The sequence below is a fragment of the Equus caballus genome, chromosome 19, assembly GCF_041296265.1.
Source record: "Equus caballus isolate H_3958 breed thoroughbred chromosome 19, TB-T2T, whole genome shotgun sequence".
NCBI classification, from domain to species: Eukaryota; Metazoa; Chordata; class Mammalia; order Perissodactyla; family Equidae; genus Equus; species Equus caballus.
Genome location: NC_091702.1, coordinates 18,329,241 through 18,348,163, shown reverse-complemented (window position 1 = coordinate 18,348,163; position 18,923 = coordinate 18,329,241). Strand labels below are relative to the sequence as shown.

The window sequence follows — 18,923 nt, the reverse complement described above, 5'->3', positions numbered from 1 at the left end:
GGCGTTTATAAGAAGCGTATCGTGGAGTAAAAATTATTCCCCAAAGTTTTAACGTTTGAGATAGATAATTAATGTTAATTTGGTAAAAGAATGACTTAAAGATGAGTCATAAGAAACGATGCCCTCGTTCTACCAAGAAACAACTGCCCAGAACAAGGGGTGGCCAGCTTTTCAGAGCTCTTCATTGAGCTCCGGTGCGGGGGCGTGTGTGTGTGTGTGTGAGTGTGTGTGTGTTTGTGTGTGAGGGCGGTGTGGGTGTGTGGGTGTGTGAGGGTGTGGTGCGGGAAGGAGCCTGGGGCTGTTCCTTCCTGGTACCTGATGCCCCACAGTGGGCTGTGAGTAGTCACACCTATCCCCTTGCGCGTTCTCAGGGACCACTGACCACATCCAAATCTCAGTAGTGACACGGCATCGCTTTGCCGTCCTCTGTGGAATCGCTCCAGTCAGTCCACACTCAAGAGGAGGGGATTACAGCAGGAGGTCTAGACCAGGAAGTCCTGATCCCAGGTGGCCAGTGACGGGAGAAGGAGAAGACCCCAGAACTTCAATGCCTTGCCCAGAATCCCAGATGAGGAAGAAGGCGGAGCCAGGGAGGAAGCCAGCTCTGCGTCCTCAAGGCTGGGGCTCTGGCTGCACACAGGCATTCCCAGGGGCCTCTGGAGAAGGCTGTGTTGGTGGAAGTGCATACAGATCTGGAGATGGCATGGGGGTGAGGGGGAGTATTCGGCAGTGTACACGGGCATTTGGTCAGTTCTTGTTTGAGGAGGAGCCCAGGTCCGGGGCACCCTGGATTGTAGCCCTGCCCACATCACACCCACGGTGGAGGCAGTGGCGGCCACTTTTCTGCTGAGCTCAGGCCTATGCAGTCCTGAATTGAATCTCTCACTGGAACATTGGGAAACTGAGGCCCCTAGAGGGGTAGGGAATGGCCCTCGACAGGGTGAGTCCAATGGGTAAGTGTGTGTTCTGACCTTCTAGGGCAAGACTGGGACCCCACGCGGAGGCTTGGCTTCTGAAATTAGGAACCATGAGACCTTGAGAAGCTCTTGCCAATCCCTCCCTTTTGTGGGAGCTGTTTTCTTCTTGGCCTCCACAACCTGAGCACACAACACGCGGACGCACACAAACACACACACACACGCGCATGCACACACACACAAACACACACACACACACACACACACACACATTGACCTTGGATGCAAGGATGGACTCTAGGGTGGGATCCGAAGAGAAGCAGACACAGGGCAAGTGGCAAGAGGAAGAAACACGAGGTGGGAGGCATTGCCTGCAAGTGACACCCGCCTGCAGTTTGAGAGGTATCGTCCTCTAAGGTAGGACACACGCCAGAGGACATGTCTAGCAAGTCCACGCTCCGGTCCTCCCCAGTGTGCAGACAGGAGGCCGACAGGCCCTGAGAGACACAACGGCTTATGCAGGATCCAGAAGAGGTAAGGAAGAGGACTTGTTTCTGCGTGAGTCTCAAAGCTGGGACCTCGGCCGCACCCAGACCCTCTAGGGAGCCTGTGAGACGGGTGTGTTGGTGTTCCTGGGTACGCCTACGACGTCGCATGGAGAAGGGGGGTGAGCAAGGCCATGGCCAGAGGACTGTTTGCATGGGTGGTATCTGAGGGGGGCACTCAGGTAAGGGCACTGCAGGAAATGAGGTCACTTCCTTGACAACAGACCCCAACAGACTTGGAACCCCCGCAACTAGGCAGCCACGTGCGCAAAGCCAGCTCACTTGGCTGGAGACTCTTGATAGAGAAACATGTTCTCCTGCTTTCTCCCGCCTGACCGGGGCTCTGGTTCCCAGAAAGCCCGGAGGGAGAACCTTTGGAGACGTTGTGGACGCTGGCTCAGCTCCCACGCCCCCCACCGCTGGACCTTTGGCAGGAGGTCCTCTCAGGTAACATGAGGAAGCCTAGAGCAGCCCAATCGAGGCCAGACCAGCTCCCCGAGCCCTCCCAGGGCAGCCCTCATCCCGTCCTCGTGAGTGTGGGGGCCAGAGGGACGTGTGGGCAGGATCTGCCCTTGGCCGCAGAAGGTTGGTGGGCTGGCAATAACCTGCTTTTCCCGTCACGTTCCCAAGCCAGGACAGGGCTGGCAGGACTGAAAGGGGACCCCTAAGCTGCCTCCTCATTCCAGGCCCTCAGGCTGCCGTGTGTTTCCCTCCTCGGTGGAGGTCTGTGTGGACCGTGGGGCGGGGTATGTGTGTCCAGAGTGGAGAGAGTCACAGAGGTGTGAGAGCCAGCAAAGACAGCCAGTCGGGTCTCTGAGGCTTGCCGCCTGGCTGCCGGGCACTGTCTTTCCAGAGCGTCACTCAGGAGATGGGCCAGCAGCTGAGCCACGACGCCCTCGACTCCACCACCCTGCAGGAAGGGAAGGTGCCCCACGCTGCCAAGCGAGGCCAGGGCCGGCTCAGGGTGAGTGCAGGTGCTGGGGAGACCCAAGCCCCAGGGCCCCAAGACAGCACTGAGGACCCCAGGTCTTCGAAGGCCCTGAGACAGCCCCGGGGCTCCTGCCTGGAGCCCTGCTCCCAAAGGAATCTGAATCCCCATCTCTTCCCCCGACCTTGCCCTGCGGGCCCAGCCCCCGTCTTGGCCAGAGGAGACGGCCCTGTCCACAGAGGTGTAGCAGAGCAGAGACATTTCTAGCCCATCAGCTCACGGGCGTTCAAGAGTCCTTTTGCGTTCTGTAGAGATTTTCCTGTTTGAACTCCCATCCTCACATGTCCATGTGGCCTGGCAATCCTTCCCCACCTTCTCCCAGTCGGACGCAGCATCCTGATGGATAGGCATGCTTTTTGCCCAACAGGACATGGGGCTCACAGGGTTCTTTCTGGTCCTCTGCCTTTGCTGTCCAGAGGAACACGTCCACGTGGCCTCTCGAGGTCAGGGCGTCGGGCCTCAGCAGGCTGCCCAACTTTCCAGAAGGGAGACCCATTAGCCCAGTGACTCAGCCCTTCACTGAACCCGCACCTTCTGTTGCCATTTCCACAGCACCGCCCTGATCACCCTGCCTGTCCTCCCGTCCTCATCCCTCCCAGCCCACGAAAAGCCTCTGTGTTCTCCTGTCTCGAATGGGCAGTTGGTCAGCCACCCCAGGGTTGATGCTCTTCATCCAGGGAGGGGCTGTCACTCCTCTGCCAGCACAAAGACCTAGGAGACCAAGAGGTTTAATCCTTCTCCACCTCACATCCTACTTGGAATCCCGAGAATTCTTCCCTGCCCTGGGCAATGATGCCCACTTCCGGCCACAAGTCACCGCGGGCTTGGGCATTCGGTGCGACCTCCAGTCCCCGGCACTCCTGGGGCCCGCGGTGCGGCCTCTGATGGCAAGCGGCCCCTCTGTCTGACCCCAGGCTGAAAATCCATCCCCAGCGAAGAGCAAAGCGTCCCGCCTGGTGTGGACCGTCCAGGCTGGAAGGCGGCAGAAGCGAGTGGAGCACCTGGTGCCCGCCTTCCTGGAGGGCGACACCGCCTACGTCCACAGCTTCCTGTGCACGTATAGAGGTTTTGCCACCACACGACAGCTGCTGGAGCTTCTGTTTCAAAGGTGCGTGCCGTGCCCCTCCGCAGCACTGTGGGCATTCAGCCACCTACTAGCTGTGAGGCTGGGGATGTCACGGCACCTCCCCGAGCCTCGGTTTGCTCCTTGCAAGGCGGGCTGAAGAGAGGATCAGCCTCCAGGGGAGATTGTAGGGACTCAGGCAGGTGCTGCCTGCAAAGGCTTCTCGAGAAGCCTAACCCTCTGGGAGGGTCGACTGGAGCGGAGGGGCTGTGGTTGTGCTCATTGAGGATATTCCTCTTGCCTAAGGCGAAGCCTCCGCCTCGTCCCTCAGCGTGCCCGTGGCCTTCACTGAGTTGTTGTCTTCCCTTTGGAAAAGGAGATGGCAGAGCTCTTCTAGGTCTCTGACCTGGGTGAAGCCAGAGCAGCGATCCCTGGGCTGAGCCGAGGCCCCCGACCCACTCAAGCAGGAGTGAGGGGCCGGTTGGAGCTCCTTCCTTCATCACGCACACACAGAGGTCCCCACTAGGTGCAGAAAGTTTTCTAGGCACTGACCAGAATCCCGGGCGCAGAGCAGGCGACAGCCATGCCCTCCAGGGCTCCATTCTCCTTGGGAGTGAGACAGCGCCGCTAGGCTTCTCACGCAGGCCTGATCCACAGTCCAGTCCATGCGACGTCCTCCTGTGTCTTCTAGATACGGTTGTGTCCTTGCCTATGGCGATGAGGACGGCGGACCCCTAGACCAACTCAAAAAGTGAGTGGGCTTTGGAATCCCTAGGAGGGCGCCCAGCGTCCACACTTGGAGGGCAGTTGCCTGCAGCGTCCCGCTCACTCATCTGCTAGAAGCTGCCCAGCGGGTGCTCAGCTCCTGCTCAGGGGGATCAGGGAGTGCTCCGGGGCCACATAAGCCCCTCCCTGGTCGAGATACGGGGCAGGGGAGCATGACCCTCATGGGACACCTGGTGAATCAGGCAGCACTTGGCCCAGGAGGGAAAGTTGGAGGCAAGAGGAGGGCCCTGGGAAGCATGGGCGGGAGACAATGTCCGTTGTTCCCTCACTGGTCAGATGTTCTGGGAGCACCTCCTGTGTGCCAGGGAGGGCAATGAAAAGAGGAGACTGCACCGCTCGCTGCCCTCACGCAGCTGACGTTCCAGTGGGCAGTGGGCGGAGAGATGCTCCAAGCAGTGTGTCAGGCTTCCCTGAGGCCTAGGAGAGGTGACGCCACCACGGCACAGGGCTCCCCCTTCCAAAGGCGTTTTCCTAGCCCCTCCTTGGTGCCCTGGCCTAGCTCTGCCAAGACTGCCAGATTGGAGGTGGCCGCCAAGTAGGACTGGCCCCTGGACAGCCAGGAGCGGGAGGCCCAGGAGCCCAGGCCCGCACAGGGATGCCCGGGAGGCCAGCGTGCAAGGAAAGGACCCTTCTCTGACTCTGCTGCCCACCTGTCCGTCCTCAGGGCCATCTCCTTCATTCTGGGCGCCTGGCTCCGATGGTACCCTGAGGATTTTATCCAGCCCCCAGATGTTCCCAGCCTGGAACTGCTCTTGGCCTACATCGGTCTCAATATGCCCGGCTCGGAGCTGGAGCACCGCGCCCGCGTTCTTCTTTCCCGGCTGGAGCAGCCTGAGCACACTGATGCCAAGACTGAGGGTGAGGAGGACTCGGGTGTGTGACGTGGGCGTGTGCAGAGGGGATGGCGCTGCGCCCCCCGGAGCAGAGTGTCCAGAGGCTGGGGTTCGGCTGGGAGCAAGGGGCGGGCTCAGATCACTCTTGCCAGGGACTCGAGTCTGGGAAGACTTTCGGGGGCGTGGTGCTTGGACTGAGACTGCTGGATTGGCGGCAGAGGGTCCCTTTCTTTGGAATGACTTGGGCGGGCAGTCATGTTGGTGGCGTTTTCTCTTCTTCCATCTCCAGCTGCAGCACCACCGAAAGACGCGGAAGACCCTGAAGATCCGGCACCGTCTCTCCCTCTCGGGCCCAGCCCAGCTCCGAGCCGCACAGGCATCTTGCGAGCCACAGCCGGCTCAAGACCTTCAGCAAGCACTGGCAGCATCCCAGCCACTACCCTCAGCTCCTGAGCTGCAGCCCCAGAGAATCCTCGCCTTCCCCTAGCCATGGCGTGGGTTTTAAAGTTTTGTTTTTGGTTTTTCTTTACTTAACCTTTCCCTGTATTTTATCTCGTCAGTTCAATAAAGTTTAGTTCTTGGGTTCTTTTCAATTGTTCGCTGAAGTGGCGTGAAGCAGACTCACAACGTCACACCAACGTCATCCGCATCTAGTACCCGCCCATTTTTGTCCAAGAGAAGCCCTGTCCCTGGGAAGCAGTCAGTCTCCCTTCCTCCCACCGCAAGTCCCTGGTAGCCACTGAGTTTCCTTCTGTCGGACTCCGTGCGTTTCCCTCCTCCGGAGTTTGCATGGAAGTGCCAGCCTTCCAGAGGTGGCCTCCTGTGCCTGGCTGGGTCTGGTCTGAGGTGAGTGACTCCGGATGTTTGAAATTGAGATAGCGGTTTTCATTAAGAAGAAAAATCCCCCGGAGATCAAAGATTCTGTCTCAAAGAGGATGCCCCGCTATTCCCTCTTTTCACTTCCTGGGGATGGGGACCCCTTGGAGGTGTGACACCAGAGCTGGAAACAGCGAGGGAAATGTCGGGGCCAGGGAGACCCCTTTCAAATCTTTCGCTTTCCTGGATGGGCCATGGTAACATTTTCAAAATGTGCAAATTTCAAAAATATTCTCATCGCATATGAAACACTGGCGTTTATAAGAAGCGTATCGTGGAGTAAAATATATTCCCCAAAGTTTTAACGTTTGAGATAGATAATTAATGTTAATTTGGTAAAAGAATGACTTAAAGATGAGTCATAAGAAACGATGCCCTCGTTCTACCAAGAAACAACTGCCCAGAACAAGGGGTGGCCAGCTTTTCAGAGCTCTTCATTGAGCTCCGGTGCGGGGGCGTGTGTGTGTGTGTGTGAGTGTGTGTGTGTTTGTGTGTGAGGGCGGTGTGGGTGTGTGGGTGTGTGAGGGTGTGGTGCGGGAAGGAGCCTGGGGCTGTTCCTTCCTGGTACCTGATGCCCCACAGTGGGCTGTGAGTAGTCACACCTATCCCCTTGCGCGTTCTCAGGGACCACTGACCACATCCAAATCTCAGTAGTGACACGGCATCGCTTTGCCGTCCTCTGTGGAATCGCTCCAGTCAGTCCACACTCAAGAGGAGGGGATTACAGCAGGAGGTCTAGACCAGGAAGTCCTGATCCCAGGTGGCCAGTGACGGGAGAAGGAGAAGACCCCAGAACTTCAATGCCTTGCCCAGAATCCCAGATGAGGAAGAAGGCGGAGCCAGGGAGGAAGCCAGCTCTGCGTCCTCAAGGCTGGGGCTCTGGCTGCACACAGGCATTCCCAGGGGCCTCTGGAGAAGGCTGTGCTGGTGGAAGTGCATACAGATCTGGAGATGGCATGGGGGTGAGGGGGAGTATTCGGCAGTGTACACGGGCATTTGGTCAGTTCTTGTTTGAGGAGGAGCCCAGGTCCGGGGCACCCTGGATTGTAGCCCTGCCCACATCACACCCACGGTGGAGGCAGTGGCGGCCACTTTTCTGCTGAGCTCAGGCCTATGCAGTCCTGAATTGAATCTCTCACTGGAACATTGGGAAACTGAGGCCCCTAGAGGGGTAGGGAATGGCCCTCGACAGGGTGAGTCCAATGGGTAAGTGTGTGTTCTGACCTTCTAGGGCAAGACTGGGACCCCACGCGGAGGCTTGGCTTCTGAAATTAGGAACCATGAGACCTTGAGAAGCTCTTGCCAATCCCTCCCTTTTGTGGGAGCTGTTTTCTTCTTGGCCTCCACAACCTGAGCACACAACACGCGGACGCACACAAACACACACACACACGCGCATGCACACACACACAAACACACACACACACACACACACACACACATTGACCTTGGATGCAAGGATGGACTCTAGGGTGGGATCCGAAGAGAAGCAGACACAGGGCAAGTGGCAAGAGGAAGAAACACGAGGTGGGAGGCATTGCCTGCAAGTGACACCCGCCTGCAGTTTGAGAGGTATCGTCCTCTAAGGTAGGACACACGCCAGAGGACATGTCTAGCAAGTCCACGCTCCGGTCCTCCCCAGTGTGCAGACAGGAGGCCGACAGGCCCTGAGAGACACAACGGCTTATGCAGGATCCAGAAGAGGTAAGGAAGAGGACTTGTTTCTGCGTGAGTCTCAAAGCTGGGACCTCGGCCGCACCCAGACCCTCTAGGGAGCCTGTGAGACGGGTGTGTTGGTGTTCCTGGGTACGCCTACGACGTCGCATGGAGAAGGGGGGTGAGCAAGGCCATGGCCAGAGGACTGTTTGCATGGGTGGTATCTGAGGGGGGCACTCAGGTAAGGGCACTGCAGGAAATGAGGTCACTTCCTTGACAACAGACCCCAACAGACTTGGAACCCCCGCAACTAGGCAGCCACGTGCGCAAAGCCAGCTCACTTGGCTGGAGACTCTTGATAGAGAAACATGTTCTCCTGCTTTCTCCCGCCTGACCGGGGCTCTGGTTCCCAGAAAGCCCGGAGGGAGAACCTTTGGAGACGTTGTGGACGCTGGCTCAGCTCCCACGCCCCCCACCGCTGGACCTTTGGCAGGAGGTCCTCTCAGGTAACATGAGGAAGCCTAGAGCAGCCCAATCGAGGCCAGACCAGCTCCCCGAGCCCTCCCAGGGCAGCCCTCATCCCGTCCTCGTGAGTGTGGGGGCCAGAGGGACGTGTGGGCAGGATCTGCCCTTGGCCGCAGAAGGTTGGTGGGCTGGCAATAACCTGCTTTTCCCGTCACGTTCCCAAGCCAGGACAGGGCTGGCAGGACTGAAAGGGGACCCCTAAGCTGCCTCCTCATTCCAGGCCCTCAGGCTGCCGTGTGTTTCCCTCCTCGGTGGAGGTCTGTGTGGACCGTGGGGCGGGGTATGTGTGTCCAGAGTGGAGAGAGTCACAGAGGTGTGAGAGCCAGCAAAGACAGCCAGTCGGGTCTCTGAGGCTTGCCGCCTGGCTGCCGGGCACTGTCTTTCCAGAGCGTCACTCAGGAGATGGGCCAGCAGCTGAGCCACGACGCCCTCGACTCCACCACCCTGCAGGAAGGGAAGGTGCCCCACGCTGCCAAGCGAGGCCAGGGCCGGCTCAGGGTGAGTTCAGGTGCTGGGGAGACCCAAGCCCCAGGGCCCCAAGACAGCACTGAGGACCCCAGGTCTTCGAAGGCCCTGAGACAGCCCCGGGGCTCCTGCCTGGAGCCCTGCTCCCAAAGGAATCTGAATCCCCATCTCTTCCCCCGACCTTGCCCTGCGGGCCCAGCCCCCGTCTTGGCCAGAGGAGACGGCCCTGTCCACAGAGGTGTAGCAGAGCAGAGACATTTCTAGCCCATCAGCTCACGGGCGTTCAAGAGTCCTTTTGCGTTCTGTAGAGATTTTCCTGTTTGAACTCCCATCCTCACGTGTCCATGTGGCCTGGCAATCCTTCCCCACCTTCTCCCAGTCGGACGCAGCATCCTGATGGATAGGCATGCTTTTTGCCCAACAGGACATGGGGCTCACAGGGTTCTTTCTGGTCCTCTGCCTTTGCTGTCCAGAGGAACACGTCCACGTGGCCTCTCGAGGTCAGGGCGTCGGGCCTCAGCAGGCTGCCCAACTTTCCAGAAGGGAGACCCATTAGCCCAGTGACTCAGCCCTTCACTGAACCCGCACCTTCTGTTGCCATTTCCACAGCACCGCCCTGATCACCCTGCCTGTCCTCCCGTCCTCATCCCTCCCAGCCCACGAAAAGCCTCTGTGTTCTCCTGTCTCGAATGGGCAGTTGGTCAGCCACCCCAGGGTTGATGCTCTTCATCCAGGGAGGGGCTGTCACTCCTCTGCCAGCACAAAGACCTAGGAGACCAAGAGGTTTAATCCTTCTCCACCTCACATCCTACTTGGAATCCCGAGAATTCTTCCCTGCCCTGGGCAATGATGCCCACTTCCGGCCACAAGTCACCGCGGGCTTGGGCATTCGGTGCGACCTCCAGTCCCCGGCACTCCTGGGGCCCGCGGTGCGGCCTCTGATGGCAAGCGGCCCCTCTGTCTGACCCCAGGCTGAAAATCCATCCCCAGCGAAGAGCAAAGCGTCCCGCCTGGTGTGGACCGTCCAGGCTGGAAGGCGGCAGAAGCGAGTGGAGCACCTGGTGCCCGCCTTCCTGGAGGGCGACACCGCCTACGTCCACAGCTTCCTGTGCACGTATAGAGGTTTTGCCACCACACGACAGCTGCTGGAGCTTCTGTTTCAAAGGTGCGTGCCGTGCCCCTCCGCAGCACTGTGGGCATTCAGCCACCTACTAGCTGTGAGGCTGGGGATGTCACGGCACCTCCCCGAGCCTCGGTTTGCTCCTTGCAAGGCGGGCTGAAGAGAGGATCAGCCTCCAGGGGAGATTGTAGGGACTCAGGCAGGTGCTGCCTGCAAAGGCTTCTCGAGAAGCCTAACCCTCTGGGAGGGTCGACTGGAGCGGAGGGGCTGTGGTTGTGCTCATTGAGGATATTCCTCTTGCCTAAGGCGAAGCCTCCGCCTCGTCCCTCAGCGTGCCCGTGGCCTTCACTGAGTTGTTGTCTTCCCTTTGGAAAAGGAGATGGCAGAGCTCTTCTAGGTCTCTGACCTGGGTGAAGCCAGAGCAGCGATCCCTGGGCTGAGCCGAGGCCCCCGACCCACTCAAGCAGGAGTGAGGGGCCGGTTGGAGCTCCTTCCTTCATCACGCACACACAGAGGTCCCCACTAGGTGCAGAAAGTTTTCTAGGCACTGACCAGAATCCCGGGCGCAGAGCAGGCGACAGCCATGCCCTCCAGGGCTCCATTCTCCTTGGGAGTGAGACAGCGCCGCTAGGCTTCTCACGCAGGCCTGATCCACAGTCCAGTCCATGCGACGTCCTCCTGTGTCTTCTAGATACGGTTGTGTCCTTGCCTATGGCGATGAGGACGGCGGACCCCTAGACCAACTCAAAAAGTGAGTGGGCTTTGGAATCCCTAGGAGGGCGCCCAGCGTCCACACTTGGAGGGCAGTTGCCTGCAGCGTCCCGCTCACTCATCTGCTAGAAGCTGCCCAGCGGGTGCTCAGCTCCTGCTCAGGGGGATCAGGGAGTGCTCCGGGGCCACATAAGCCCCTCCCTGGTCGAGATACGGGGCAGGGGAGCATGACCCTCATGGGACACCTGGTGAATCAGGCAGCACTTGGCCCAGGAGGGAAAGTTGGAGGTAAGAGGAGGGCCCTGGGAAGCATGGGCGGGAGACAATGTCCGTTGTTCCCTCACTGGTCAGATGTTCTGGGAGCACCTCCTGTGTGCCAGGGAGGGCAATGAAAAGAGGAGACTGCACCGCTCGCTGCCCTCACGCAGCTGACGTTCCAGTGGGCAGTGGGCGGAGAGATGCTCCAAGCAGTGTGTCAGGCTTCCCTGAGGCCTAGGAGAGGTGACGCCACCACGGCACAGGGCTCCCCCTTCCAAAGGCGTTTTCCTAGCCCCTCCTTGGTGCCCTGGCCTAGCTCTGCCAAGACTGCCAGATTGGAGGTGGCCGCCAAGTAGGACTGGCCCCTGGACAGCCAGGAGCGGGAGGCCCAGGAGCCCAGGCCCGCACAGGGATGCCCGGGAGGCCAGCGTGCAAGGAAAGGACCCTTCTCTGACTCTGCTGCCCACCTGTCCGTCCTCAGGGCCATCTCCTTCATTCTGGGCGCCTGGCTCCGATGGTACCCTGAGGATTTTATCCAGCCCCCAGATGTTCCCAGCCTGGAACTGCTCTTGGCCTACATCGGTCTCAATATGCCCGGCTCGGAGCTGGAGCACCGCGCCCGCGTTCTTCTTTCCCGGCTGGAGCAGCCTGAGCACACTGATGCCAAGACTGAGGGTGAGGAGGACTCGGGTGTGTGACGTGGGCGTGTGCAGAGGGGATGGCGCTGCGCCCCCCGGAGCAGAGTGTCCAGAGGCTGGGGTTCGGCTGGGAGCAAGGGGCGGGCTCAGATCACTCTTGCCAGGGACTCGAGTCTGGGAAGACTTTCGGGGGCGTGGTGCTTGGACTGAGACTGCTGGATTGGCGGCAGAGGGTCCCTTTCTTTGGAATGACTTGGGCGGGCAGTCATGTTGGTGGCGTTTTCTCTTCTTCCATCTCCAGCTGCAGCTCCACCGAAAGACGCGGAAGACCCTGAAGATCCGGCACCGTCTCTCCCTCTCGGGCCCAGCCCAGCTCCGAGCCGCACAGGCGTCTTGCGAGCCACAGCCGGCTCAAGACCTTCAGCAAGCACTGGCAGCATCCCAGCCACTACCCTCAGCTCCTGAGCTGCAGCCCCAGAGAATCCTCGCCTTCCCCTAGCCATGGCGTGGGTTTTAAAGTTTTGTTTTTGGTTTTTCTTTACTTAACCTTTCCCTGTATTTTATCTCGTCAGTTCAATAAAGTTTAGTTCTTGGGTTCTTTTCAATTGTTCGCTGAAGTGGCGTGAAGCAGACTCACAACGTCACACCAACGTCATCCGCATCTAGTACCCGCCCATTTTTGTCCAAGAGAAGCCCTGTCCCTGGGAAGCAGTCAGTCTCCCTTCCTCCCACCGCAAGTCCCTGGTAGCCACTGAGTTTCCTTCTGTCGGACTCCGTGCGTTTCCCTCCTCCGGAGTTTGCATGGAAGTGCCAGCCTTCCAGAGGTGGCCTCCTGTGCCTGGCTGGGTCTGGTCTGAGGTGAGTGACTCCGGATGTTTGAAATTGAGATAGCGGTTTTCATTAAGAAGAAAAATCCCCCGGAGATCAAAGATTCTGTCTCAAAGAGGATGCCCCGCTATTCCCTCTTTTCACTTCCTGGGGATGGGGACCCCTTGGAGGTGTGACACCAGAGCTGGAAACAGCGAGGGAAATGTCGGGGCCAGGGAGACCCCTTTCAAATCTTTCGCTTTCCTGGATGGGCCATGGTAACGTTTTCAAAATGTGCAAATTTCAAAAATATTCTCATCGCATATGAAACACTGGCGTTTATAAGAAGCGTATCGTGGAGTAAAATATATTCCCCAAAGTTTTAACGTTTGAGATAGATAATTAATGTTAATTTGGTAAAAGAATGACTTAAAGATGAGTCATAAGAAACGATGCCCTCGTTCTACCAAGAAACAACTGCCCAGAACAAGGGGTGGCCAGCTTTTCAGAGCTCTTCATTGAGCTCCGGTGCGGGGGCGTGTGTGTGTGTGTGTGAGTGTGTGTGTGTTTGTGTGTGAGGGCGGTGTGGGTGTGTGGGTGTGTGAGGGTGTGGTGCGGGAAGGAGCCTGGGGCTGTTCCTTCCTGGTACCTGATGCCCCACAGTGGGCTGTGAGTAGTCACACCTATCCCCTTGCGCGTTCTCAGGGACCACTGACCACATCCAAATCTCAGTAGTGACACGGCATCGCTTTGCCGTCCTCTGTGGAATCGCTCCAGTCAGTCCACACTCAAGAGGAGGGGATTACAGCAGGAGGTCTAGACCAGGAAGTCCTGATCCCAGGTGGCCAGTGACGGGAGAAGGAGAAGACCCCAGAACTTCAATGCCTTGCCCAGAATCCCAGATGAGGAAGAAGGCGGAGCCAGGGAGGAAGCCAGCTCTGCGTCCTCAAGGCTGGGGCTCTGGCTGCACACAGGCATTCCCAGGGGCCTCTGGAGAAGGCTGTGTTGGTGGAAGTGCATACAGATCTGGAGATGGCATGGGGGTGAGGGGGAGTATTCGGCAGTGTACACGGGCATTTGGTCAGTTCTTGTTTGAGGAGGAGCCCAGGTCCGGGGCACCCTGGATTGTAGCCCTGCCCACATCACACCCACGGTGGAGGCAGTGGCGGCCACTTTTCTGCTGAGCTCAGGCCTATGCAGTCCTGAATTGAATCTCTCACTGGAACATTGGGAAACTGAGGCCCCTAGAGGGGTAGGGAATGGCCCTCGACAGGGTGAGTCCAATGGGTAAGTGTGTGTTCTGACCTTCTAGGGCAAGACTGGGACCCCACGCGGAGGCTTGGCTTCTGAAATTAGGAACCATGAGACCTTGAGAAGCTCTTGCCAATCCCTCCCTTTTGTGGGAGCTGTTTTCTTCTTGGCCTCCACAACCTGAGCACACAACACGCGGACGCACACAAACACACACACACACGCGCATGCACACACACACAAACACACACACACACACACACACACACACATTGACCTTGGATGCAAGGATGGACTCTAGGGTGGGATCCGAAGAGAAGCAGACACAGGGCAAGTGGCAAGAGGAAGAAACACGAGGTGGGAGGCATTGCCTGCAAGTGACACCCGCCTGCAGTTTGAGAGGTATCGTCCTCTAAGGTAGGACACACGCCAGAGGACATGTCTAGCAAGTCCACGCTCCGGTCCTCCCCAGTGTGCAGACAGGAGGCCGACAGGCCCTGAGAGACACAACGGCTTATGCAGGATCCAGAAGAGGTAAGGAAGAGGACTTGTTTCTGCGTCAGTCTCAAAGCTGGGACCTCGGCCGCACCCAGACCCTCTAGGGAGCCTGTGAGACGGGTGTGTTGGTGTTCCTGGGTACGCCTACGACGTCGCATGGAGAAGGGGGGTGAGCAAGGCCATGGCCAGAGGACTGTTTGCATGGGTGGTATCTGAGGGGGGCACTCAGGTAAGGGCACTGCAGGAAATGAGGTCACTTCCTTGACAACAGACCCCAACAGACTTGGAACCCCCGCAACTAGGCAGCCACGTGCGCAAAGCCAGCTCACTTGGCTGGAGACTCTTGATAGAGAAACATGTTCTCCTGCTTTCTCCCGCCTGACCAGGGCTCTGGTTCCCAGAAAGCCCGGAGGGAGAACCTTTGGAGACGTTGTGGACGCTGGCTCAGCTCCCACGCCCCCCACCGCTGGACCTTTGGCAGGAGGTCCTCTCAGGTAACATGAGGAAGCCTAGAGCAGCCCAATCGAGGCCAGACCAGCTCCCCGAGCCCTCCCAGGGCAGCCCTCATCCCGTCCTCGTGAGTGTGGGGGCCAGAGGGACGTGTGGGCAGGATCTGCCCTTGGCCGCAGAAGGTTGGTGGGCTGGCAATAACCTGCTTTTCCCGTCACGTTCCCAAGGCAGGACAGGGCTGGCAGGACTGAAAGGGGACCCCTAAGCTGCCTCCTCATTCCAGGCCCTCAGGCTGCCGTGTGTTTCCCTCCTCGGTGGAGGTCTGTGTGGACCGTGGGGCGGGGTATGTGTGTCCAGAGTGGAGAGAGTCACAGAGGTGTGAGAGCCAGCAAAGACAGCCAGTCGGGTCTCTGAGGCTTGCCGCCTGGCTGCCGGGCACTGTCTTTCCAGAGCGTCACTCAGGAGATGGGCCAGCAGCTGAGCCACGACGCCCTCGACTCCACCACCCTGCAGGAAGGGAAGGTGCCCCACGCTGCCAAGCGAGGCCAGGGCCGGCTCAGGGTGAGTGCAGGTGCTGGGGAGACCCAAGCCCCAGGGCCCCAAGACAGCACTGAGGACCCCAGGTCTTCGAAGGCCCTGAGACAGCCCCGGGGCTCCTGCCTGGAGCCCTGCTCCCAAAGGAATCTGAATCCCCATCTCTTCCCCCGACCTTGCCCTGCGGGCCCAGCCCCCGTCTTGGCCAGAGGAGACGGCCCTGTCCACAGAGGTGTAGCAGAGCAGAGACATTTCTAGCCCATCAGCTCACGGGCGTTCAAGAGTCCTTTTGCGTTCTGTAGAGATTTTCCTGTTTGAACTCCCATCCTCACATGTCCATGTGGCCTGGCAATCCTTCCCCACCTTCTCCCAGTCGGACGCAGCATCCTGATGGATAGGCATGCTTTTTGCCCAACAGGACATGGGGCTCACAGGGTTCTTTCTGGTCCTCTGCCTTTGCTGTCCAGAGGAACACGTCCACGTGGCCTCTCGAGGTCAGGGCGTCGGGCCTCAGCAGGCTGCCCAACTTTCCAGAAGGGAGACCCATTAGCCCAGTGACTCAGCCCTTCACTGAACCCGCACCTTCTGTTGCCATTTCCACAGCACCGCCCTGATCACCCTGCCTGTCCTCCCGTCCTCATCCCTCCCAGCCCACGAAAAGCCTCTGTGTTCTCCTGTCTCGAATGGGCAGTTGGTCAGCCACCCCAGGGTTGATGCTCTTCATCCAGGGAGGGGCTGTCACTCCTCTGCCAGCACAAAGACCTAGGAGACCAAGAGGTTTAATCCTTCTCCACCTCACATCCTACTTGGAATCCCGAGAATTCTTCCCTGCCCTGGGCAATGATGCCCACTTCCGGCCACAAGTCACCGCGGGCTTGGGCATTCGGTGCGACCTCCAGTCCCCGGCACTCCTGGGGCCCGCGGTGCGGCCTCTGATGGCAAGCGGCCCCTCTGTCTGACCCCAGGCTGAAAATCCATCCCCAGCGAAGAGCAAAGCGTCCCGCCTGGTGTGGACCGTCCAGGCTGGAAGGCGGCAGAAGCGAGTGGAGCACCTGGTGCCCGCCTTCCTGGAGGGCGACACCGCCTACGTCCACAGCTTCCTGTGCACGTATAGAGGTTTTGCCACCACACGACAGGTGCTGGAGCTTCTGTTTCAAAGGTGCGTGCCGTGCCCCTCCGCAGCACTGTGGGCATTCAGCCACCTACTAGCTGTGAGGCTGGGGATGTCACGGCACCTCCCCGAGCCTCGGTTTGCTCCTTGCAAGGCGGGCTGAAGAGAGGATCAGCCTCCAGGGGAGATTGTAGGGACTCAGGCAGGTGCTGCCTGCAAAGGCTTCTCGAGAAGCCTAACCCTCTGGGAGGGTCGACTGGAGCGGAGGGGCTGTGGTTGTGCTCATTGAGGATATTCCTCTTGCCTAAGGCGAAGCCTCCGCCTCGTCCCTCAGCGTGCCCGTGGCCTTCACTGAGTTGTTGTCTTCCCTTTGGAAAAGGAGATGGCAGAGCTCTTCTAGGTCTCTGACCTGGGTGAAGCCAGAGCAGCGATCCCTGGGCTGAGCCGAGGCCCCCGACCCACTCAAGCAGGAGTGAGGGGCCGGTTGGAGCTCCTTCCTTCATCACGCACACACAGAGGTCCCCACTAGGTGCAGAAAGTTTTCTAGGCACTGACCAGAATCCCGGGCGCAGAGCAGGCGACAGCCATGCCCTCCAGGGCTCCATTCTCCTTGGGAGTGAGACAGCGCCGCTAGGCTTCTCACGCAGGCCTGATCCACAGTCCAGTCCATGCGACGTCCTCCTGTGTCTTCTAGATACGGTTGTGTCCTTGCCTATGGCGATGAGGACGGCGGACCCCTAGACCAACTCAAAAAGTGAGTGGGCTTTGGAATCCCTAGGAGGGCGCCCAGCGTCCACACTTGGAGGGCAGTTGCCTGCAGCGTCCCGCTCACTCATCTGCTAGAAGCTGCCCAGCGGGTGCTCAGCTCCTGCTCAGGGGGATCAGGGAGTGCTCCGGGGCCACATAAGCCCCTCCCTGGTCGAGATACGGGGCAGGGGAGCATGACCCTCATGGGACACCTGGTGAATCAGGCAGCACTTGGCCCAGGAGGGAAAGTTGGAGGCAAGAGGAGGGCCCTGGGAAGCATGGGCGGGAGACAATGTCCGTTGTTCCCTCACTGGTCAGATGTTCTGGGAGCACCTCCTGTGTGCCAGGGAGGGCAATGAAAAGAGGAGACTGCACCGCTCGCTGCCCTCACGCAGCTGACGTTCCAGTGGGCAGTGGGCGGAGAGATGCTCCAAGCAGTGTGTCAGGCTTCCCTGAGGCCTAGGAGAGGTGACGCCACCACGGCACAGGGCTCCCCCTTCCAAAGGCGTTTTCCTAGCCCCTCCTTGGTGCCCTGGCCTAGCTCTGCCAAGACTGCCAGATTGGAGGTGGCCGCCAAGTAGGACTGGCCCCTGGACAGCCAGGAGCGGGAGGCCCAGGAGCCCAGGCCCGCACAGGGATGCCCGGGAGGCCAGCGTGCAAGGAAAGGACCCTTCTCTGACTCTGCTGCCCACCTGTCCGTCCTCAGGGCCATCTCCTTCATTCTGGGCGCCTGGCTCCGATGGTACCCTGAGGATTTTATCCAGCCCCCAGATGTTCCCAGCCTGGAACTGCTCTTGGCCTACATCGGTCTCAATATGCCCGGCTCGGAGCTGGAGCACCGCGCCCGCGTTCTTCTTTCCCGGCTGGAGCAGCCTGAGCACACTGATGCCAAGACTGAGGGTGAGGAGGACTCGGGTGTGTGACGTGGGCGTGTGCAGAGGGGATGGCGCTGCGCCCCCCGGAGCAGAGTGTCCAGAGGCTGGGGTTCGGCTGGGAGCAAGGGGCGGGCTCAGATCACTCTTGCCAGGGACTCGAGTCTGGGAAGACTTTCGGGGGCGTGGTGCTTGGACTGAGACTGCTGGATTGGCGGCAGAGGGTCCCTTTCTTTGGAATGACTTGGGCGGGCAGTCATGTTGGTGGCGTTTTCTCTTCTTCCATCTCCAGCTGCAGCTCCACCGAAAGACGCGGAAGACCCTGAAGATCCGGCACCGTCTCTCCCTCTCGGGCCCAGCCCAGCTCCGAGCCGCACAGGCGTCTTGCGAGCCACAGCCGGCTCAAGACCTTCAGCAAGCACTGGCAGCATCCCAGCCACTACCCTCAGCTCCTGAGCTGCAGCCCCAGAGAATCCTCGCCTTCCCCTAGCCATGGCGTGGGTTTTAAAGTTTTGTTTTTGGTTTTTCTTTACTTAACCTTTCCCTGTATTTTATCTCGTCAGTTCAATAAAGTTTAGTTCTTGGGTTCTTTTCAATTGTTCGCTGAAGTGGCGTGAAGCAGACTCACAACGTCACACCAACGTCATCCGCATCTAGTACCCGCCCATTTTTGTCCAAGAGAAGCCCTGTCCCTGGGAAGCAGTCAGTCTCCCTTCCTCCCACCGCAAGTCCCTGGTAGCCACTGAGTTTCCTTCTGTCGGACTCCGTGCGTTTCCCTCCTCCGGAGTTTGCATGGAAGTGCCAGCCTTCCAGAGGTGGCCTCCTGTGCCTGGCTGGGTCTGGTCTGAGGTGAGTGACTCCGGATGTTTGAAATTGAGATAGCGGTTTTCATTAAGAAGAAAAATCCCCCGGAGATCAAAGATTCTGTCTCAAAGAGGATGCCCCGCTATTCCCTCTTTTCACTTCCTGGGGATGGGGACCCCTTGGAGGTGTGACACCAGAGCTGGAAACAGCGAGGGAAATGTCGGGGCCAGGGAGACCCCTTTCAAATCTTTCGCTTTCCTGGATGGGCCATGGTAACGTTTTCAAAATGTGCAAATTTCAAAAATATTCTCATCGCATATGAAACACTGGCGTTTATAAGAAGCGTATCGTGGAGTAAAATATATTCCCCAAAGTTTTAACGTTTGAGATAGATAATTAATGTTAATTTGGTAAAAGAATGACTTAAAGATGAGTCATAAGAAACGATGCCCTCGTTCTACCAAGAAA

General features: G+C 58.7%; 3 protein-coding genes across 4 annotated transcripts; all 3 read left to right on the top strand.

Moving 5' to 3' along the window:
- Nucleotides 1–1,700: 1,700 nt before the first annotated feature.
- LOC138918917 (ral guanine nucleotide dissociation stimulator-like) lies at nt 1,701–5,725 on the top strand. The gene is made up of 6 exons (XM_070242492.1): nt 1,701–1,909; nt 2,316–2,426; nt 3,365–3,558; nt 4,205–4,264; nt 4,964–5,157; nt 5,422–5,725. The coding sequence occupies exons 1-6, from the start codon at nt 1,772–1,774 to the stop codon at nt 5,583–5,585; spliced, it is 861 nt and encodes a 286-aa protein (XP_070098593.1). The 5' UTR covers nt 1,701–1,771; the 3' UTR covers nt 5,586–5,725.
- Nucleotides 5,726–7,961: 2,236 nt separating this feature from the next.
- Nucleotides 7,962–11,986, top strand: LOC138918916 (ral guanine nucleotide dissociation stimulator-like). The gene is made up of 5 exons (XM_070242491.1): nt 7,962–8,170; nt 8,577–8,687; nt 9,626–9,819; nt 10,466–11,418; nt 11,683–11,986. The coding sequence occupies exons 1-4, from the start codon at nt 8,033–8,035 to the stop codon at nt 10,527–10,529; spliced, it is 507 nt and encodes a 168-aa protein (XP_070098592.1). The 5' UTR covers nt 7,962–8,032; the 3' UTR covers nt 10,530–11,418; nt 11,683–11,986.
- A 2,230-nt stretch (nt 11,987–14,216) lies between these two features.
- LOC138918915 (ral guanine nucleotide dissociation stimulator-like) lies at nt 14,217–18,247 on the top strand. Of its 2 annotated transcripts, XM_070242489.1 has the most exons (6): nt 14,217–14,431; nt 14,838–14,948; nt 15,887–16,080; nt 16,727–16,786; nt 17,486–17,679; nt 17,944–18,247. In XM_070242489.1, exons 1-6 carry the CDS (start codon nt 14,294–14,296, stop codon nt 18,105–18,107), a joined length of 861 nt encoding a protein of 286 aa, XP_070098590.1. In that variant the 5' UTR covers nt 14,217–14,293; the 3' UTR covers nt 18,108–18,247. The 2 variants fall into 2 exon arrangements, with proteins under 2 accessions (XP_070098590.1, XP_070098591.1); XM_070242490.1 differs by lacking the exon at nt 16,727–16,786 and having other exon boundaries at nt 17,944–18,242.
- Nucleotides 18,248–18,923: the final 676 nt, after the last annotated feature.